Genomic DNA, 21,961 nt, shown 5'->3' with positions numbered 1-21,961 from the left:
TTGAAGCTGATGATGGATGCCTTGAGATTCATTATATTAACCTTTTTTATGTGTTTGAGACTTTCCAGAATAAAGTATTAAAATATATTGGGGGGGGGCTGAATTTTCTGCTCGAGGTAACCAATTATTTTACAATCAGAAAGGAATTGCCTGAGATACTTGTTAAAATACAGATCCTTGGTAATAGTCAGAAGATGGTTGTGGAGTAGGAGGACCCTAGAATTGCCCCATCTCAATAACATAACCAGATAACTATAAAATCATCCTAAACATCCCAGAAATTGATCTGAAGACTGACAGAACTCCACAACTGAAGGGAGATAAAAAGCCACATCAAAGAAGGAGCAGGAGACATAAATGGCTTTTCTAACACAGAGAAAAAGGCAAGACTTAGACAAAATGCAAAGACAGGAATTTATCCCAAATGAAAGAATAAGATAAACCCACAGCCAGAGAAAAGATCAGTGAGACCCTACCATAGAGATATAAGAGTTAAAAAAGAATCAGAGAGGAAGAGTACAATAAATGAGATTAGAAACATACTTGAAGCAATGAATAGAAGGCTGGAAGGAACAGAGAAATGAATTAATGACCTAGAAGACAAGGTAATGGAAAGCAATGGTGCTGAACAAAAGGGAGAAAAAAATATACAAAATGAGAACAGACTTAGGGAACTCAATGACTTGTTCAAATGTAGTAACATTCATATTATAGGAGTCTGAGAGAGAAAAGGGGGCAGAAATTTTATTTGAAGAATAGCTGAAAACTTCCATAATCTGGGGAAGGAAATAGACATCCAGATCCAGGAGGCACAGAGAACTCCCATCAAAATCAACAGAAGCAGACCCACACCAAGACATATTGTAATTAAATCTGCAAAATAAAATTTTTAAGCAGTAAGACAAAAGAAGTCATTAACTTATAAGAGAAAACACGTAAGGCTAGCTACAGATTTTTCAACAGAAACTTACCAAGCCAGAAAGGAGTGGCATGATATATTCAAAGTGCTGAATGGGAAAAATCTGCCACCAAGATTACTCTATCCAGCAAGGCTATCATTCAGAATAGGAGAGAGAGAGAGTTTCCCAGACAGACAAAAACTAAAGGAGTTCATGACCACTAAATTAGCCCTACAAGAAATAGTAAGAAGGACTCTCTGAGTGGAGAGACTAAAAGTGACAGTATAAAGGCAGGAAGCACAAAAGCAGTAAAATGAGTATTTCTCTAAAAATCAGGCAAGGAACTCAGACACACACCAAAAACGGGATATAAAATATAGTAACATATACATACCTAAAACATGGGGAGGAGAGGAAAAAAGAATGTCTTCAAACTAAAACAACCATAAACTTAATACAGATTGCTATTTGCAGAAGGGGGTTATATATAAACCTAATGGAAACTCTGTATCAAAAACCAGTAGGGGTGCCCGAGTGGCTTAGTCCGTTGAGCGTCTGACTCTTGATTTTGGCTCAGGTCATGATCTCATGGTTCATGAGATCAAGCCCTGCTTTGGGCTCTGCACTCATGGCACTGAGCCTGCTTGGGATTCTCTCTGCCCCTACCCCATTCATGTGTACTCTCTCTCTCTCTCTTAAAATAAATAAACTTAAAAAAAAAACACCAAGGGGGTGCCTGAGTAGCTCAGTCTGCTCAGGTCATGATCAAGCAGTCCATGAGTTTGAGCCCCACATTGAGGCTCTGTGCTGACAGCTCAAAGCCTGGTGTCTGCTTCAGATTCTGTCTCCCTTTCTCTCTGCCCCTCCCCACTCACTCTCCCTCCCTCCCTCTCTCTCTCAAAAACTAAACATTAAAATCAAAAAGAAAAACACTGGGGTGCCTGGGTGGCTCAGTCAGTTAAGCATCTGACTTCAGCTCAGGTCATGATCTCACGGTTCGTGGGTTCAAGCCCTGCACACCTTGAATGTGAATGGACTAAATACTCGAATCAAAAGACACAGGGTGAAAGGATTAAAAAAAAAAAAGAAACCATTTATATGCTGCCTGTAAGAGACTCATTTTAGACCTAAAAACACCTGCAGATTGAAAGTGAGAGGTTAGAGTTGGGGCGCCTGGTTGGCTTAGTCGGTTAAGTGTGCAACTTTGGCTCAGGTCATGATCTCACGCTTTGTGAGTTTGAGCTCCACATCAGGCTCTCTGCTGTCAGCACAGAGCCTGCTTGGGATCCTTTGTCCCCCTCTCTTCCTGCCTCTCCCCTGCTTGCGCTCTCTCAAAAATAAACATTAATGGCACAAAAACAGACACATAGACCAATGGAATAGAATAGAAACCCCAGAACTAGACCCACAAACGTATGGCCAACTCATCTTTGACAAAGCAGGAAAGAACATCCAATGGAAAAAAGACAGCCTCTTTAACAAATGGTGCTGGGAGAACTGGACAGCAACATGCAAAAGGTTGAAACTAGACCACTTTCTCACACCATTCACAAAAATAAACTCAAAATGGATAAAGGACCTAAATGTGAGACAGGAAACCATCAAAACCTTAGAGGAGAAAGCAGGAAAAGACCTCTCTGACCTCAGCCGTAGCAATCTCTTACTTGACACATCCCCAAAAGCAAGAGAATTAAAAGCAAAAGTGAATTACTGGGACCTTATGAAGATAAAAAGCTTCTGCACAGCAAAGGAAACAAGCAACAAAACTAAAAGGCAACCAACGGAATGGGAACAGATATTTGCAAATGACATATGGGACAAAGGGCTAGTATCTAAAATCTATAAAGAGCTCACCAAACTCCACACCCGAAAAACAAATAACCCAGTGAAGAAATGGGCAGAAAACATGAATAGACACTTCTCTAAAGAAGACATCCAGATGGCCAACAGGCACATGAAAAGATGTTCAGTGTCGCTCCTTATCAGGGAAATACAAATCAAAACCACACTCAGGTATCACCTCATGCCAGTCAGAGTGGCCAAAATGAACAAATCAGGAGACTATAGATGCTGGAGAGGATGTGGAGAAATGGGAACCCTCTTGCACTGTTGGTGGGAATGCAAATTGGTGCAGCCGCTCTGGAAAGCAGTGTGGAGGTTCCTCAGAAAATTAAAAATAGACCTACCCTATGACCCAGCAATAGCACTGCTAGGAATTTATCCAAGGGATGCAGGAGTACTGATGCATAGGGGCACTTGTACCCCAATGTTCATAGCAGCACTCTCAACAATAGCCAAATTATGGAAAGAGCCTAAATGTCCATCAACTGATGAATGGATAAAGAAATTGTGGTTTATATACACAATGGAATATTACGTGGCAATGAGAAAAAATGAAATATGGCCTTTTGTAGCAACGTGAATGGAACTGGAGAGTGTGATGCTAAGTGAAATAAGCCATACAGAGATAGACAGATACCATATGGTCTCACTCTTATATGGATCCTGAGAAACTTAACAGGAATCCATGGGGGAGGGGAAGGAAAAAAAAAAAAAGAGGTTAGAGTGGGAGAGAGCCAAAGCATAAGAGACTGTTAAAAACTGAGAACAAGGGGCGCCTGGGTGGCTCAGTCGGTTAAGCGTCCGACTTTGGCTCAGGTCATGATCTCGCGGTCCGTGAGTTCGAGCCCCGCGTCAGGCTCTGGGCTGATGGCTCAGAGCCTGGAGCCTGTTTCTGATTCTGTGTCTCCCTCTCTCTCTGCCCCTCCCCCGTTCATGCTCTGTCTCTCTCTGTCCCAAAAATAAATAAACGTTGAAAAAAAATTTAAAAAAAAAAAAAAACTGAGAACAAACTGAGAGTTGATGGGGGGTGGGAGGTAGGGGAGGGTGGGTGATGGGTATTGAGGAGGGCACCTTTTGGGATGAGCACTGGGTGTTGTATGGAAACCAATTGGTCAATAAGTTTCATATATATATATATATATATATATATATATATATATATATAAACATTAAGAAAAATTACACCCCTCTCCCAGAATAAACATTAAGTATTTTTTTTAATTAAAAAAAAGTGAGGGGATAGAGAAACATTTACCTTGCAAATGGACATCAAAAGAAAGCTAGAATATCAATACTTATATCAGGCAAACTAGATGTTTGTTTGTTTTTATTATTTGAGAGGCAGAGAGTGGGGGAGAGGGGCAAAGGGAGAGAGAGAGAATCTTAGAATCTGAAGCAGGCTCCACACTCAGCATGGAGCCAGACATGGGACTTAACCCCACAACCCTGGGATCATGACAGGAGCTGAAATCAAGAGTCAGACACAACTGACTAAACCACCCAGGAGCCCGTTTATTATTATTTTTTACATAGGCTCCACACTCAGCATGAGTCCAACACAGGGTTTGAACTCACAACCATAAGGTCAAGAACTGAACTGAGATCAAGAGTTGGACACTCAACTGACTGAGCCACCCAGGCACCCCATGGACAAACTAGACTTTAAAACAGAGACTGTAACAAGAGACAAAGATGGGCACTATATAATAATAAAAGGGACAATCCAACAAGATTGTTTATGCACCAACATGGGAGCACCCAAATAAATAAAACAAGCATAAACAAACTAATTGATAACAATGCAATAATAGGACACTTTAAAACCCAATTACATCAATGGACAGATCATCTAAACAGAAAATAAACAAGGGGAAAATGGCTTTTGTTTTTTGGGTTTTTTAAATCTATTTTTATTTCTTTATTTTTAATACTTTGTCAAGTTAGCTAACATACAGTGTATACAGTATAGTCTTGGCTTTGGGAGTAGATTCCTGTGATTCCTCACTTACATACAAACACCCAGTGGTCATCCCAACAGGTATCCTCCTCAATACCCATCACTCATTTTCCCTGCTCTCCCAACCGCCCACCCCCATCGACCCTGAGTTTGTTCTCTGTATTTAAGAGTCTCTTATGGTTTGCCTCCCTCTCTGTTGGTAACTTATTTTTCTTTCCCTTCCCCTATGGTCTTCTGTTAAGTTTCTCATATTCCACATATGAATGAAAACATATGATACCTGTCTTTTTCTGATGAAATAATAGCTTTGAATGACACACTGCACCAGATGAACTTAAAAGATATATTCAGAACATTCCATCCTAAAACAACAGAATATACATTCCTTTTAAGTGCACATGGAACATTCTCCATAAGAGATCACATATTAAGACACAAAACAGACCTCAACAAATACAAAAAGACTGAAGTCTTACTATGCAGCTTTTCTGACCACAACACTATGAAACTAGAAGTCAACCACAAGAAAAAAATCTGAAAAGACCACAAATACATGGAGGTTAAATAATATGCTACTAAACAATGAAAGGGTCAACTAGGAAATCAAAAAAGAATTTAGCAATACCTAGCAACAAATGAAAATGAAAACATAATGGTCTAAAACCTTTGAGATACAGCAAAAGCAGTTCTAAGAGGGAAGAGCATAGCAATACAGGCCTACTTTAAAAAAAACAAGAAAAATCACAAATAAACAACCTTAACTTAACCTTACACCTAAAGGAGCTAGAAAAAGAACAAATAAGCCAGCAGAAGGAAGGAAATAATAAAGATTACAGCAGAGATAAATGATATAGAAACAAACAAGAAAAAAAGCCCAACAGAACAGATTAATGTAACTGATAAACCTCTAGCCAGACTTATCAAAAAAAAAAGAACCCAAATAAAATCATAAATGCAAGAGGAGAAATAATCAACACCACAGAAATACAATTATAAGAGAATATTATGAAACACTATATGCCAAAAAATTGGATAACTTACAAGAAATTGATAAATTCCTACCAAAAATGAAACAGGAAGAAATAGAAAACTTGAACACACTGGTAACCAGCAAAGAACTTGAAATCAATAATCCAAAAACTCCCTATAAACAAAATCCAGGACCAGATGGCTTCACAGGCAAATCTACCGAACATTTAAAGAAAAGTTAATACCTATTCTCCTCAAATTATTCCAAAAATTAGAAAAGGAAGGGAAACTTTCAAATTTATTCTGTGAGGCTAGTATCACCCTGATTGCCAAAAACAGATAAAAACAGATAAACACCACAAAAAAAGTGAACCACAAGCCAATATCCCTAGTGAACCTAGATGCAAACATTCTCAATAAAATACTAGCAAACCAAATCCAGTAATACATTTAAAAATCATTCACCACTATCAAGTAGGATTTATTCCTGGGTTGGAAGGGTGGCTCAATATTTGCAAATCAATCAACATGATACATCACATTAATAAAAGGCTAAGAACCATATGATCATTTCAAAAGATGCAGAAAAAGCATATGACAAAGTACAACACCCATTCATGGTAAAAACTCTCAACAAAGTAGGTTTAGAGAGAACATACCTCAACATAATAAAGGGCCTATATGAAAACCCACAGGTAATAACATCCTAAGTAGGGGAAGCAGAGAACTTTTCCTCTATAGTCAGGAACAAAACAAGGATGTCCACTCTCACCACTTTTATTCAACACAGTACTAGAGTCCTAGTCACAGCTAATAATAAAAAAAAAAAAAAATACAAAGAAATCAGATAATAAAAAGAAATAAAAGGCCTCAAAGTCAGTGAGGAAGAATAAAACTTTCACTATTTGCAGATGATATGATTATATGTAGAAAACCCACCAAAGACTCCACCAAAAAACTGCTAGCTAGAACTGATAATGAATTCAGTAAAGTCGCAGGATACAAAACCAATGTATAGAAATCTGCTGCATTTCTAATTTTAAGTAGGCACCATGCCCAACATCAGGCTTGAACTCATAACCCTGAGATTACAAGTCATGTGCTCTACCAACTGAGCCATCCAGGCACCGCTGTTGAATGTCTATACACCAATAATGAAGCAGCAGAAAGTAAAGTTAAGGAATCAATCCTGTTTACAATTGTACCAAAAAACACTAAGATACTTAGGAATAAACCTAACCAAAGAAGTGAAAGACCTATACTCTGAAAACTATAAAACACTGATGAAAGAAACTGAACATGACACAAAGAAGTGGAAAGATGTGCACTGTTCATGGATTGGAAGGATATTGTGAAAATGTCTATACTACCCAAAGCAACCTACACATTTGCAAGCCCTACACAATGCAATCCCTATCAAAACACCAACATCATTTTTCACAAAACAAACAATCCTAAAATTTGTATGGAACCATAGAAGACCCCAGATAGCTAAAGCAACCCTGAAAAAGAAAAAGTTAGAGGCATCACAATTCCTGACTTCAAGTTATATTACAAAGCTATAACTGATCACTTGCAAAAGAATAGACACATTGACCAATATAACAGAATAGAAAACCCATGGGGCGCCTGGGTGGCGCAGTTGGTTAAGCGTCCGACTTCAGCCAGGTCACGATCTCGCGGTCCGTGAGTTCGAGCCCCGCGTCAGGCTCTGGACTGATGGCTCAGAGCCTGGAGCCTGTTTCCGATTCTGTGTCTCCCTCTCTCTCTCTGCTCCTCACCTGTTCATGCTCTGTCTCTGTCCCAAAAATAAATAAACGTTGGAAAAAAAAAAAAAAAAAAGAATAGAAAACCCAGAAATGAAGCCACAATTATATGGTCAATTAAAATTCAACAAAGCAGTAAAGAATGTCCAATGGGAAAAACAATATCTCTTCACCAAATAGTATTGGGAAAACTGGACAGCAACATGCAAGTTAATGAACCTGGACCACTTTCTTCCACCATACACAAAAATAAATTCAAAATGGACTAAAGAGGGGTGCCTGGGTGGCTCAGTCAGTTAAGCATTTGACTTTGGCTCACAGTTCATGAGTTTGAGCCCTGCATCAGCCTGTGCTGCTTCAGATTCTGTGTCTCCCTCTCTCTCTGCCCCTCCCCCAACTCATGCTCTGTCTCTTTCACTCAAAAAAAATAAATAAAACATTAAAAAAAAAAATTTTTTTAATGGACTAAAGACCTAAATGTCAGTCCCAAACCATAAAAACTCTCAAAGAGAGCACAGGCAGTAATTTTTCTGACAGCAGCCATAGCAACTTCTTTCAAGATATGTCTCCTGAGGCAGGGAAATAAAATAAAAAATAAACTATAGGTACGTATCAAAATTAAAAGCTTCTGCATAGCCAAGGAAACTATCAACAAACCTAGAAGGCAACCTAAGGAATGGGAGAAGATATTTACAAATGACATATCTGATAAAGGATTAGTGTCCAAAATATATAAAGAACCTAAAAATCTCAACACAAAAAAAATGGATAACCCAATTTAAAAATGGGCAGAAGACATGAACAGACACTTCTCCAAAGAAAACACACAGATGGCCAATAGACACATGAAATGGTGTTCAACATCACTCATCATCAGGGAAATACAAATCACAAGTGCCAGAATGGCTAAGTCAACAACACAAGAAACAACAGATGTTGGGTGAGGATGTGGAGTAAGGGGAACCCTCTTGCACTGTTGGTGGGAATGCAAATTGGTGCAGCCACTGGTGAAAATAGAATGGAGATACCTCAAAAAGTTAAAAATAGAACTACTCTACAATCCAGCAATTGCACTAGGTGTACCCAAAGAATATAAAAACACTAATTCAAAGGAACACATTCACCCTGATGTTTGTAGCAGCTTTCTCTACAATAGCCAAACTATGGAAACAGCCCAAGCCTCCAATGACTAATGAATGGATAATGTGGTATACACACACACACACACACACACACACACACACACACACACTGGAATGTTACTCAGCCATAAAAAAGGATGAAATCTTGTCATCTGCAACAACATGAATGGAGGAGCTCAACAGTATAATGCTAAGTGAAGTAGAGAAAGACAAATACCTTATGATTTCACTCATATATGGAACTTAACAAAACAAACAAGCAAAATGGGGAAAAACAAAAGCCAACAAAGAAACAGACTCTTAACTACAGAGAACTGATGGTTACCAGAGGAGGGGTGGGTGGGGAGATGGGTGAAATAGGGGATGGGGGTTAAGGAGGACATTTGTCATGATAAGCACTAGATGTTGTATGGAAGTGTTGAATCACTATACTGTACACCTGAAACTAATATTACTCTATATGTTGACTAACTGGGATTTAAATAAAAATTTAGGGGCGCCTGGGAGGCTCAGTTGGTTAAGTATCCTACTCCTGATTTCGGCTCAGGTCATAATCTCACAGTTCATGAGATCGAGCCCTGCGTGGGGCTCTGCACTGCACAGGACATGGAGCCTGCTTAGAGTTCTCTCTCCCTGTCTCTTGCTCTGCCCCTCCCCTACTCACACATTACCCCCCCCTCAAAATGTATAACCATTTAAAGTAAATAATTTTTTTTTTTAAATATAAACTCTGGGGCCCCACTTCAGATCAGAATCAGGTATAAAAATACCCAGTGTCCTTATAAGCTCCGCCATGAATCCAGTGCAGCCCAGCACAGGCCTGCACCCGGAAACTGAGATTAGACAGCCTTGAAGTCCTCATCCTGAGATCCCATGGCTCTTAGTGGTCCCTAGACTATGGCTTTGCTACCAGCAACACACGGAGAACGGATTCAACACAGGGTGTAGATGGGAGTTCTCTCTGGGGTTTTGAGGGGCCAGTGTACACTAAGGAAGAAACAGGGAAAGGGAAAGGAAGTTATTCCTGGAGGTGGTAGAGTGAAGGGAAGCAGGCCAGTGCCAGATAGACCCTTGCAGGATTAGAGACCAGGGCATATTTTAAGGCTGAGAGCAGAAGCTGTTGGGGAAGAAGATTGAAAGTAGGAGAAACTAACTCTTGGGGCCCCAGCACCATGACGGCAGGACAACAGGAAGCCTCGGTTGGAAAGACCTGGCTCAGACAGCTGGAGGCATGGAAGAGAGCATGGCTAAGCTTGTGGGAGTTGCAAGAATGATACTCATGATTACCTAGAATGGTGCTGTCCAGTACAGCAGCCACAAGCCACATGCAGCTACTAAGCACTGGAAATAAGGCCAGTGTGAGCAGAGATGTACTGGAAAAAGTTTAAGGTGCACTGAATTTTGAAGATTTCGTAAAAAGAAAACCAGTGTCTGGTATCTCATTAAGCATTTTGTAGATTGATTACACATCAAAATGATATTTTAGATTAAAGAAAATATATTAAGTTGATTTCACTGGGTTTTACATTTCCTAATGAAATTTAAAATACTTATGAGGCTCTTGAGGCTGGCATGGTATTTCTATTGAACAATGCTAACCTAAAAGTATGGAAACCAAGACAAAAAAGAAATCCCACCAGAAAAAAATTTCTATCTATAACCCCATCACCAAAAAATAAAAACCTCTTTCTACATCCCCAAAATCTGCCTCATTCAGACAAGAGGTTTGGCCAAACTGATGAAAACAGTGCTACACAAGCCAACTAAATTGTCAGTAGAAATGAAAGTGTAGTAGAAAGTGTATAATTTGTTCTCAGACACCATTTACATACAGCAATTAATTCAGAGATGATGAGTGCTTCCCATCCATTCATTAAGGCAGGCCCGCAAGGCCCCACAATGGGAAAGAAATCACCAGCCAGCAAGCAATCCACAAGAAGCATGTGCAATGAGCACCCGCTAAGTTCTGGGAAAGACACAGGACAGGGAGGGGCCAAACTGGCCTTAAGATGATCCGTACTTGAAAGGAATGAGGAAGAAAATGAGCCTTGGGAAAGTCAGTCCTTTCCCTGAGTCACACTGTCTTCCTCCAGACTCCCCTTGGCTCCAATGTGTATACGTTCCTCACCGCATGCCTGTCTCCGCTTCCATGACTATGAGTGGGCAGCGAGGAAAGTTCTGGGTGTCCCCTGGCTCCTTCCTCAACAGTTCTGACATACATCAGATGTTCCTCCCTCCCCCTACCAGCCTCGACTCTGTGGTATGTGGTTAGGGTCATTCCGGACACACTGGCCATCTCTCTGTCCCCCAAAGATAACAGAGCGAGCAGGGTGTTTGCTGGCCGGTAGCCTTATCTAGGATCAACACTGGCAGCTCCTGCATCCGGATTAGGCAGAGGCTTCATGTCTCAGCAGGTGCCTGGTCACCATAGTTGGGTCTGTGAGGGCTTCTGTTTGGCTTTCCTTTTGGGAAAGGGGCTCTGAAAAAGCTGCAAATCTTCTCCAAGAACTCCGGATTTGTCCACACCCAGGAGCCAAGAGATCTAAGCTCAGGTGGCTGACAAGGGGGAAGGCCTCCTGGAAACATGCTCACATTCTGCTGGGGCTAAAGGAGGGATTCCAGCCCTTATGGCAATCTGGCAATGAGAGGTTTTCCACGAAAAGGTACTTAGTCCCCCACCTTCTACTAAGGGGCTTAGTCCAGACCCTCCCATGCCTCCACTGTCCCTAGAGACTCTACAAGGGTCCAGTGCCCCCTTTAAGTCAGGTGGCCAGTCATTTGATGATCAGCCTTCTATTGCCTTGATAGCCTAACTGCATCCCCTGCCCCAATCCCACCCCTCTCACAGCAAGCAGATTTTTCTGGAATCCCAGGTTTGCTGTGCAATCAGGATGGTCTATCAGGGAAGACACTGACCTAGCAGCCAGGAACCTGGGAAGCCAGCATCTGCCACTGAAGGCTGTGTGGCTTTGAGGGGACTGGGGCCTTTTTGGTGTTCAGGGTTCCTTCCAGTGAAATCAAAGCTCAGCCTCCCAGCTCTTCAAGGTCTTCCCAACTCTTGTATTCTACAATCCTGTCACTCCTCTGTTCAAGAACCTTCCGGGGCCTCCCTCCTGCAGAAAACGCCCAAATTCCTTGAGCTAGCAAGGCCTTCAAGGCCGTGTATAACCTGCCCCAGAACCATCTTCTAGGCCTCTCCTGATGACACCCTCCCCCCCCGCCCACGGACACCCTCATCCAAGGCAGCCAACGTTCTAATCTTTACCCCAAACGCTCTACATACACCCACGCCTTCTGTTCACCTTTGCTCACACCGGGTGATGCCCTCCCTTCCATTTTCACCTTCTGCCTCTTTCAAGGAGCCCTTCCTGATCTCCCAGCTCTGAGCCCCTGAGCCCCAGCACGAAGAGAGTTCCTGCTCAGAAATGCTACAATTTCTGTGGAGGCAACTCATTTAGCCCTTAGGAGTCACTGCCTGGGCATCCAATTAGATGAAGCTCTCCAGACAGGGAAGGATTCCCCTGTGATGTTAATTAACTCCTCATCCAAGAACGTGTGACCACAGCATACACTTGCAAATCCCACTGGCTGGAACAGAAGGGGCAGTCATGTGCATGACACCTCAGAAGATTTTCACATCCATCACCTCATGACATCCTCAAAGCCACTCTGAGGAGCGGCTCTGACACAAGGTAGATTCCTAGTCATCTGCCCGGGGCCCATCACCCTGGGAGTAGTCACCTGTGCCAGCACTGGGCCATAGCTCTTCTCCCTCCAGGGCCAGTCTGTTCCCTCTCAGAACCTGGCTAGGGGAAGGGAGACAAGGCAAGACGTCAGGAAACACCAAGGCAAACCGACGCATTCTGGAAACGATCCCCACGCCGCCTCCTCTGAAAGGACGGTCAGGAGCCTGTGTCACCGTCCCTCCCAGCAGACTCCTCATTCTATCATGGCACTTCCCTGCTTGGGAAAGCGTGAAACTTTCCGGAGACAGGATCCCCATGAGCTCCAGAGGTTTGTGGAAGCCAAAGCAGCATCAGTCACAGAAAATAACATGTTGGGGCTGGAAAAACTCTTAAAAATCTGGTAACCATCACCTCATTCTAGCCAGGAAGAAGAGGAATTTCAGAAGGGGAGTATGCAGAGCAGCAGAGAACAGCAAAGCTGACCTGGACCCCTGAGCCGCCTCCCCCCTCCCACCTGAACCAGAGTTGAGACCACTTGGTGACAGCTGGAGCAGGTGCCAACGCAGCAATCTCTCCGAGCATGTGACCTCCACTGCTGATTTCTACCCAGAGGACACAAGCATATGAGTTCCCAAAGAATGTAAAGCAGCCACAGGAAGTTAGGAAGGGGTTGCTAGTTTAAAACAAACACAGGGCTTCCTACATAAGGACCAGACAGCTACCGGGCACCACTTCCACCAGGAATCCCAGGTAGGTACTCTCTCTCTACTCTTCGTGTGTGGGTTTATGGGTTTAATTTACTGTGACTGCTGGCCATTCACGGGCCCAACTGAACAAAGGGGAGGCTGCACAACGTGGGGCGGCTGGAGCCCCCTAAGCCCCTGTATCCCCTGGGGACCCTGCTGGCCCAGCTTCATGATTCTTCATTAAGAAATTCAGCACAAGCTCCCTGGGGACCAGGACAAACATGGGGAGTCTCACTGCTCAACAGCCTGGGAATAGAGGGCACACATCCTTTAATTCACTTCTACCTGGCAGCAGTGAACAGAGGGAGCACCTCTCTCAGGGGTAGGAAGAGCTTCTCTACTCTGCAGTGACATCCCAGGGCCAAGTCCCCTCACCAGATCTGGGGCACAGGGAGACAGGGGAGGACCCACTGCCTGGAGACCATCTGTCCTCCAGGCCCACCTGACACCATGCCCTCCCTGGGGACCGTGTGCAGCCTGCTGCTCTTCAGCGTGCTGTGGGCAGACTTGGCCATGGCAGGCTCCAGCTTCCTGAGCCCCGAACACCAGAAAGTACAGGTAAGATGTCTCCCCACAAAGCCCCACATTCGAATTGGGGTATCTCATCCCAGCCTTGCCATGTAGCTGCCAGCTGTGTGACCTGGGCAGTGGCTCAAACTCTCTGGGCTTCAGCTATCTCCAAGAGCACAAAGGAGGAATCTGGGTCTGACCATAGGTTCACACCTCACTCTGCTTCCAGAAGTATACGGGGGAGAGGGAGAGGGTTGGGGCCCTAAAAAGAGAATACCTCTTTCCAGCAGAGAAAGGAATCCAAGAAGACACCAGCCAAACTGCAGCCCCGAGCTCTAGAAGGCTTGATCCACCCAGAAGACACAAGTCAAGTGGAAGGGGCAGAGGATGAACTAGAAATCCGGGTTGGTTCCTCTGCAGTTTTATGCTTTTGTGGCAGTGGACGGGAGGAGGGAGGAGGAGGGCAGGCTATGAACAGGGATCCACCTACCGACTACTTAAGAAATGTAAAATAGCACAAAACAGTTGACCCTGAACTGGCTCCAGGTCTTTTCCCATCAGGAGGCAGATGTCTAAGAGAAAGGACTTTGTTACAACAGAACGGGACAGGACCAGAGCCATGAGCAGGACAGCAGGGGTGCTAGCTGACACCAGATGATTTCAAAGGGGAGCCAGCACGCATGTTGCCAAGACAGACAGCCAGCGAGAGTCGGCTGGTCATGGACTGAAGGCATTTCCCCACAGAAAACTCGTGGCCTCTGGGCCTCTTCAGCCTTTCTTGGGGCTGGAGCGTATGCAGATGGCACCCTGGACAGGCCAGCTACCACAGCCCATCTCTGGTGGCCCCTCACCAACCCCCATCTGTAGACAACGACAGGATTGTTGGGGCTTATCGTGGCTCCGACAAATCCTGCCCGAGGTGAGGAGCAAGCTTCGAAATAAAGAGAACATGAGGACAGAGAGGGAGTAAAGGGATTTTGTAGGGGTTCTCCATGCAACTTTCCTGAAAGGCTGGCTGTGGTTAAGGCGATGGTTCTGACAAGCATTCAGATGACAGACGCCTCCATGCAGTGGAACCAGAATTCCCCTGGGGGAGTCCTTAATTATCGCACTGCTTGTGTCTATTGACCGGGATCTCATCTGCAAACTGTCTTTCCCTTATCACACACCATTTAATCTCTACAACAACCTGTGAGGTAAGTAGGGCTGACATTATTGCCCTTGTGGTAGAGACGAGGAAAAGAAGTTCAGACAGGTGAGCACACGTGCCTGACACGCCACAGCCAGTGTGTGGCAGAGGCGGGACCTGCAGTCACGGCTGACTCCAGCTCCCAAGCCCCCCTTCCCCTCACTAGTCTGGCAAACAGAGCATGCACAGTGGCCCAAGAACACCCTTCCCCGGTCTCTTCTGGCCCGAGAAGCTGGAGTGTGTCCTGCCTTGGCCTCCCTCCCTCCCACCAGCTTCTTCTAGCAAAAAAGGATGAGCTCCCAACCCCTGCTCTCAGACCCTCAGCAGAACCAAGGAGTGCTCTCAGGTGCCTCCTCCACACCACATGTGAGAGCCCCATTCGATTCCTACAAATCCTCAAACTGGGGAATTTCCTGGTGAGACCGGCAGCCCCTGTGGCTGACACTCACCCCAGTCGGGCTAATGCTCAGTTTGCCCAGACAGGGAAGAGGTTTCAGTGGCTTGATGACTCAAGGCAGAGATGGGATGACCAGAAGTTTCCAGTTCCCACAAAGGCTGGCCTTGGAAGAGGTGGACTGTGCTGCCTCAACTAGAACCTGAAATCTGGAGCTGACAGAGGTGGGGAGGCCTGCATCCCTGGCTGCAGGGCTCTGGACCTACTGCCTGAGCCCCTCCTGCACTGGGGCTCCACCTGTCCCATCCCGGGCCCCCACCGTCCCCCAGACACGTTCCTCCCGGAATCGACTTTCAGAGCCGTAAGACTTTTGAGACCAAGTCCTGTCCTTTCCCCCAGCGCCCCCATCCCTGACAGAACTCATGAGGCACTGAGGCCAAATGGGCCTTTTCAAGTCACCAGAGGCAAACCTCCCCATCAGCAGTTGCCATGTGGCCGCCCAGTTCCGGGTGCCCTGCCAGCCAGCAGGCCCCCAGACCCATGCTCATGTGGTTCCCAAGAAGTCTGTTCAGATCACCTGTCAGCCACAGGATGGAAGAGAAAGAAATAATTGCCCATGGGAGAGAACAGACGGGCCAAAGTTTCCTAAAATATCAATCATGTCCTTCCCCATTCTCTCCACCTTCACAGTGGAGACGAGGAAGGTCAGTTTTTTCAACAAGCAGCTATTTGTTTTTCTCACAACCTCTTGAAGCACGTCTGCTCATGTGTGAAATGAGAATGACGGCGGTACCTGCTGGCAGAGAGGCCCGGAGGACTGCACCCGGCGCCGAGGCAAGGCCTTGGGCCAGCCTGGCGGAGACAAGGGGGCTCCACGCTGGGCGTCACTGCAGCCCTGGACCGGACAAGGCTCCAGGGCAGGCGGCAGAAGGACCAATGACCAAAGGCTCCCTCCCACCACCAGGATCCCCTCAGTGACTTGTTCAGACATCTCGGTGACCAGCATGCAGGTTGCCAGGTACCAAGGCAGCTACTAGAGGAACAGAGATAACGATACAGTCTGCTCTTAAGTAGGGGAATCCATGATGTGGCTGCAAACAGAGCTCTTCCCCATTTACCCAAAGCTGAGCTTCAATAAATCATTTGCTAGAGTGCTGACAGAGCTGGGAAAATAGGGTGCTCCCCTGGAGAAGGGAAGAGACAGAGGCACAGAAAGAAGGGGGCACTTGGCTCAGAGCATCTTTCCAGGCAAAGGTGAGCTTCTTGTCTAACTTCCCATGGAACAAGGAAAGACCTGTGCCCAGGAGAGGAAGAATGGCTGGGAGAGAAGGTGGGGGCAGATGAGGGGCAGAGACCACCACCCGGGCTACTGCTAGGACACTGGCAAGACCCACTGTCCTCCCGGTCTCCCTACTGGAGTCTGAAATTCTACCATTGGCAACCTCAAACTTAGGTCTTCCAAAATTACAAGGGGGAGTGGGAGCAATCTCGGGAACCCCATAGCTTTTATGAGCAACCTCACTAGAGGTAAGCAAAGAGTACAAGGTAAGTCTCCTGAAGATGGCAGGGGCGGGAAGAACAGGCCTAAGAAGGCGAGTAATCTGGCTGAGCAGCCTCTCACTGGCACCTGCTGGGCCCGCACACCCTCCTCCCTCCCTGTCCCTGTGATGAGACCCGGAGAGCCCAGGAAATCCTTTGGGAGGCCTGTGTGTTTGGGGCAGAGGTGGGAGGGTGTGACCTCTGACACTTCCTGGGTCTTCCCCACCCCTCCTCCTAGTTCAACGCCCCTTTTGATGTTGGAATCAAGCTGTCAGGGGCTCAGTACCACCAGCATGGCCAGGCGCTGGGGAAGTTTCTTCAGGACGTCCTTTGGGAAGAGGCCGATGGTAAGTCATTGCCCCAGTCAGGTCACTTCAGTCTCCATGGAGTCCCAAATGGAGCTCACCCTATGGGTGACACAAGAGAAGTTTTCTTCCCCTACCACTGCCTCGCAAAGTTTTCTTCCCCTACCACTGCCTTCTAATTCTTCCTTCCCAAATGTCTGCAGGAGAGCAGACTGGGCTGGGATTTCCAAGTGGCTCAGAAGAGAGGTGAACACAGTCTTTGTATTTCAAGAGCACGCTCGCTATGTTCCAAGAACTAGCACACTAACTTTGGGGCCCAGGGAACCCCAATATCCTAACCATAAAATGCAGCTAACACTCACTGTGAGTGCATAAAATTATACCTTTATTATATAACTTCACCTCGTGAACAAAAGGAATTAGTGCTATCATCAGAATAGGCTCTTCTGCACCCAGTGAAGCAACGATTTCTTGCTTTTGTTCTGAATCCCTTCTTGGCTTATAAAAACAAACCACTCATTTGTTCCTGGTCACGGGGGCCAACACCTGCCTTTGGAAGCACATTACAACCTGCAAAGCACTTCCCTAACTAACACGGTGTCACCCTGTACCCTCACCAACCACATGAGGTAGGCAGGGAGCATGGCACTTACCTGGGGGGTGCAGAGAAGGAAACCGAGGCTCGGCTTTTAGGTGACAAGATCAACTCACACAGTCCACACACCAAGGCCAATGCCTCCTCCCCGCATTACAACACACTACCTCCGACATCGCCATTGTGGAAGAAAAGCCATCTATGATGGCACTGGCAGGACAGTGGACACTGAATTTTGACCTCTTCCTTTTCAGAGGTCCTGGCAGATGAGTGATCATCCACTAGAACGACCCACTTGCTTTCCTCCCAACCTGACAGCGCCCACCTGGCTTTTAAACTGTTTCTGCAACAACACCCAGTTCTGAGTGGTACTAGCTTAAGAAGTGAATAAACATTCATGCTGTATGCCAAACGTTCAAAATGGAAATTTATTTCACCAGAGGAAAACTTCACATTTCATTGAAAAAAAAAAATTTTTTTTTAATCTATGGTCAGTACGAAGAGCAAGGAGGGATAGGTAGTAAGGCAGATATGCATACTTAGGAAACCAAGAGAGGGAGGGAAGGAGAAAGGGAGGGAACAGAAGACAGACTGTTTTTTTTAAAATACCACAGCTTCCTGAGCACAGTGAAGTTATAATGAGAGCTATTTAGCAATCAGCAAGGATGGGGGACCAGGAAACTTCAGGTGACATTATCAGAGCCAACATCCACTGAAGTGACATCCAAGATCAGAACAGGATCCTGGGAATGTGAAGGCATGAGTATGAAGTTATACATAACTGGGGTGCTTACAACGGCTACTAGCCACTGCTAGACAGGGCTGAAATAACCATTTCTCCTTCCTCCCTGTCCTCTCCCGAAAAGACACAGCAAAGCAGATGCCACCTCACGTAGGCCAGGCTGGGCACTGCCTCGGGGTACTTCACTGATACCAGGCAGGTGTTCCTAAACACTTTCAACTCCAGCTCACAGCTGAATTGAGACTTGATCCTTAAGTTCCACAACTTAGTTCCACCAAAGATACCAGCCTTCTCGGCAGGAAATGTCAGTTATCAGTGATTTACACTTCCATGTAAAACGTGTGAACTGTCTTTGAAGAGCTGGTGATGACAGATGATGGGTGAATCACTAAGGAGAGAAAAAGGTAAAGAACGAGGAGGCTCCAAATATAAGCACTGCCAATACCTATTAGAAACATGTAGGCCGACCCTCTGCACAGAATTGGAGTAACATGCAGAGCCCAGAAAAGCCTTTATCAGGGTGCTGGAGGAGCCACGTATCTTCTCGAGTAAAACTATCATCGCCTGGCACTGAAGGCACAGCCACTGGCACTAACCACTGATCACACTTGGCAGGCACACTGAAATCCAACTGCCACCCTCAGCAACGAACACCAATGAACACCCTGGAACATCACCATCATCTGAGAACCTCTTAGAAATGCAGAATCTTGACCCAACTGTACCAGGATCTGTATTTTAACAAGATCCTTGGGCTAATAAACAGCTTATTTAAAGGGGCTGAGAGACAACTGGATCCTATTCAATTCAGGCAGGACAGCACACAGTAGAACCAGATCACCCCCCCCCCCCCACCCCGGCACAAACTGGTGTCGATTCTCATATAAAATTTCATATAAAACTTCTGAAAATTCACACCTGGCCAGGTGATATCCTCAACAGAACTGAGAAAACATCATGCTCACTTACCTCCTCCCATTTCTCTAGCCCCAGGCTTGCCGTCATGTCCATCCCTTATGCCTACCACACACACATACTTGCGTCTCCCAGAGGTCTAGACTCTGACTATATGACTACATGGGCACTTTGCACACCAAATCCTTGCTTCTGAAAGCATCTACCTCTAAACCTCAGTAGTAAGATTGAAAAGCATTATTCACCATATAAAGAATTTAAGGTACTGGTGAACACAGTGGGAGAAGAGAGGGAAGAGGGAGAAAGGCAGTAGAAATGCAGGGAAATGACCTTCCTCAGCCTCCAGATGGCCACCCCCTAGGCACTGATGTAAAGACTAGCACACTATCCTGGAGATTAGCCACATCCTTAAGCTCTATAACTTAGTAGGGGTGCAACTCTGAACATCACTAACCAGGCCCACAGCCCTTTTTTTTTTCTTCCTAGAAGTGAGTCACTTACATATAACACCCAGTGTCCTCCTTAATGCCCATCACCCCTTTAGCTCTTCCCCCCCCCCAACCCAACACCCCACCAACAACCCTCAGTTTGTTTTCTGTACTTGGCAGTCTCTTACAGTTTGTTTCCCTGTTTTTATATTATTTTTGCTTCCCTTCCCTTATGTTCATGTTTTGTATCTTAAATTCCACATGAGCAAAATCATGGGATGTTTGTCTTTTTCTGACTTAATTTTGCTTAGCATAATACACTCTAGTTCTATCCATGTTGTTGGGAATAGCAAGATTTCATTCTTTTTCATCACTGAGTAATATTCCATTAAATATATATACCACATCTTTATCCATTCATTCGTCAATGGACATTTGGGTTCTTTCCATACTTTGGCTATTGTCAATAGTGCTGCTATAAACATTGGGGTGCACGTATCCCTTCGAATCAGCATTTTGGTATCCTTTGGATAAATAGTGCAATTGCTGGGTTGTAGGATAGTTCTGTTTTTAATTTTTTGAGGAACCTCCATACTTTTTCCAGAGTGGCTGCACCAGTTTGCATTCCCACCAGCAGTGTAAAAGGGTTCCCCTTTCTCCACATCCTCACCAACATCCGTTATTGCTTGAGTTGTTCATGTTAGCCATTCTGACAGCTGTAAGGTGGTATCTCATTGTGCTTTTGATTTGTATTTCCCTGATGAGTGATGTTGAGCATCTTTTCATGTGTCTGTTAGCCATCTGGATGTCTTCTTTGGAAAAGTGTCTATTCATGTCTTCTGCCTACTTTGTCACTGGATTATTTGGTTTTTTGGGGGTGTTGAGTTTGGTAAGGTCTTTATAGATTTTGGATACTAATCCTTTATTTAATACGTCATTTGCAAGTATCTTCTCCCCTTCCGTCAGTTGCCTTTTAGTTTTGCTGACTGTTTTCTTCACTGTCAGCCCTCTTCTCAATAGCCAGAGGAGGATCCAAGGCTCACACATGGTCAAAATGGTCTAGGAAGGCAGCTGGCAACCCAAGAAGCATGCATGGATTGAGCTCAAGGCAGCATGGGTGTCAGGCCATGAGGGGAATACGGTCACCTGATGCTTCCAAAACAAAGACAAGGGCTTACTCCTCTTGCAAAGGACTCACAAGCACTCTCCCACTTACCTAGGTGATTTGTGGAAGAAACACATGCTGGGGGGTACGGGAGTGGACATTACAGAGGACACTTGTTGGATGAGCACTGGGTGTTATACTGAAGTGATGAATTACGGGAATCTACTCCTGAAGCCAAGACCACACTGTATGTTAGCTAACTTGAGAATAAAAAAATAAATTGAGTGAATGACAAAAAGAAAAGAAAAAGAAAAGAAATAGATGCTGAGCACCCACTGTGGAACAAGTACTCTCACTCCTGGGCCAGGTAGCATGATGTGATGCAAAGCTAGGACCTTCAGCCTGACCCAAATTTGAATCCCAGAGGTATGATCCAGACCAAGACAATGAATTTCTCAGGCTCATCGCACATAAAACACCTATTTCCCTGGGTCACTATCAAGACTGAACATAGTATCCCCCACACAGACACCAGGCACACAGCAGGCATTCATTTATTCGAACCATCACCATTTACTGCATGCCTGCTGTTTACCAGGCATTGTTCTATAAACTTATATGTACTCAACATAGTCGCAGTTAACTTGCACAAGCCCACTTAAGAGAGAGAAAACAGAAGTTCAGAGAAGTTAGTAACTTTCCAAAGTCAACCTGCAAATCTGTTGCTGACTCCTATCCAGAGCTATGGTACCTGGGTTTATCTTTAGTCCCTGCTTCCCTTGCCTGACTGCCTATGATCCAAGGGGCTTCTTTTGTTTTTCATTTTCCTTCATAATACATCGCAGTGGGGTGAGGACAATTTCAAGTCAACAACTGACAAATAAAATTTAGCAGAGCAAACACTTGAGAAAATGTAGCATTTCCAAAATAGTCCTAGGTCAGCCTTTTAAAAAAAATTTTAATGTTTATTTTGAGAGAGCGAGCGCGCACAAACAGGGGAGGGGCTAGAGAGAAGGAGACACAGATTCCCAGTGAGGCTCCGCACCATCACTGCAGAGACCGATGCTGGGCTCAAACTCACAAACTGTGAGATTATGACTAGGTCAGCTTTCTTAAACCCATGCCTCCATGCATCATTTAATGATGCCACTAGCTTAAGTTTCTCTGAAAGAGCATGTATTTATCCCTGGGGGAAGTGACATATTTGCTGGGGGAAAAAAATCCTCCTTATA

General features: G+C 45.0%; 1 protein-coding gene across 7 annotated transcripts; it reads left to right on the top strand.

The window, feature by feature from the left end:
* Positions 1-12,640: 12,640 nt before the first annotated feature.
* On the top strand, positions 12,641-17,912 carry GHRL (ghrelin and obestatin prepropeptide). Of its 7 annotated transcripts, none has more exons than XM_047831558.1 (5): positions 12,641-13,011; positions 13,444-13,565; positions 13,808-13,921; positions 16,878-16,986; positions 17,794-17,912. In XM_047831558.1, exons 2-5 carry the CDS (start codon positions 13,458-13,460, stop codon positions 17,811-17,813), a joined length of 351 nt encoding a protein of 116 aa, XP_047687514.1. In that variant the 5' UTR covers positions 12,641-13,011; positions 13,444-13,457; the 3' UTR covers positions 17,814-17,912. The 7 variants fall into 7 exon arrangements, with proteins under 7 accessions (XP_047687514.1, XP_047687504.1, XP_047687499.1 ...); XM_047831548.1 differs by having other exon boundaries at positions 13,805-13,921; XM_047831543.1 differs by having other exon boundaries at positions 13,805-13,921; positions 17,148-17,906.
* Positions 17,913-21,961: the final 4,049 nt, after the last annotated feature.

This window comes from Prionailurus viverrinus, chromosome A2 (assembly GCF_022837055.1).
Source record: "Prionailurus viverrinus isolate Anna chromosome A2, UM_Priviv_1.0, whole genome shotgun sequence".
NCBI classification, from domain to species: Eukaryota; Metazoa; Chordata; class Mammalia; order Carnivora; family Felidae; genus Prionailurus; species Prionailurus viverrinus.
Note: the sequence above shows the minus strand (reverse complement) of the source record. Positions and strands in the feature narration are given on the sequence as shown.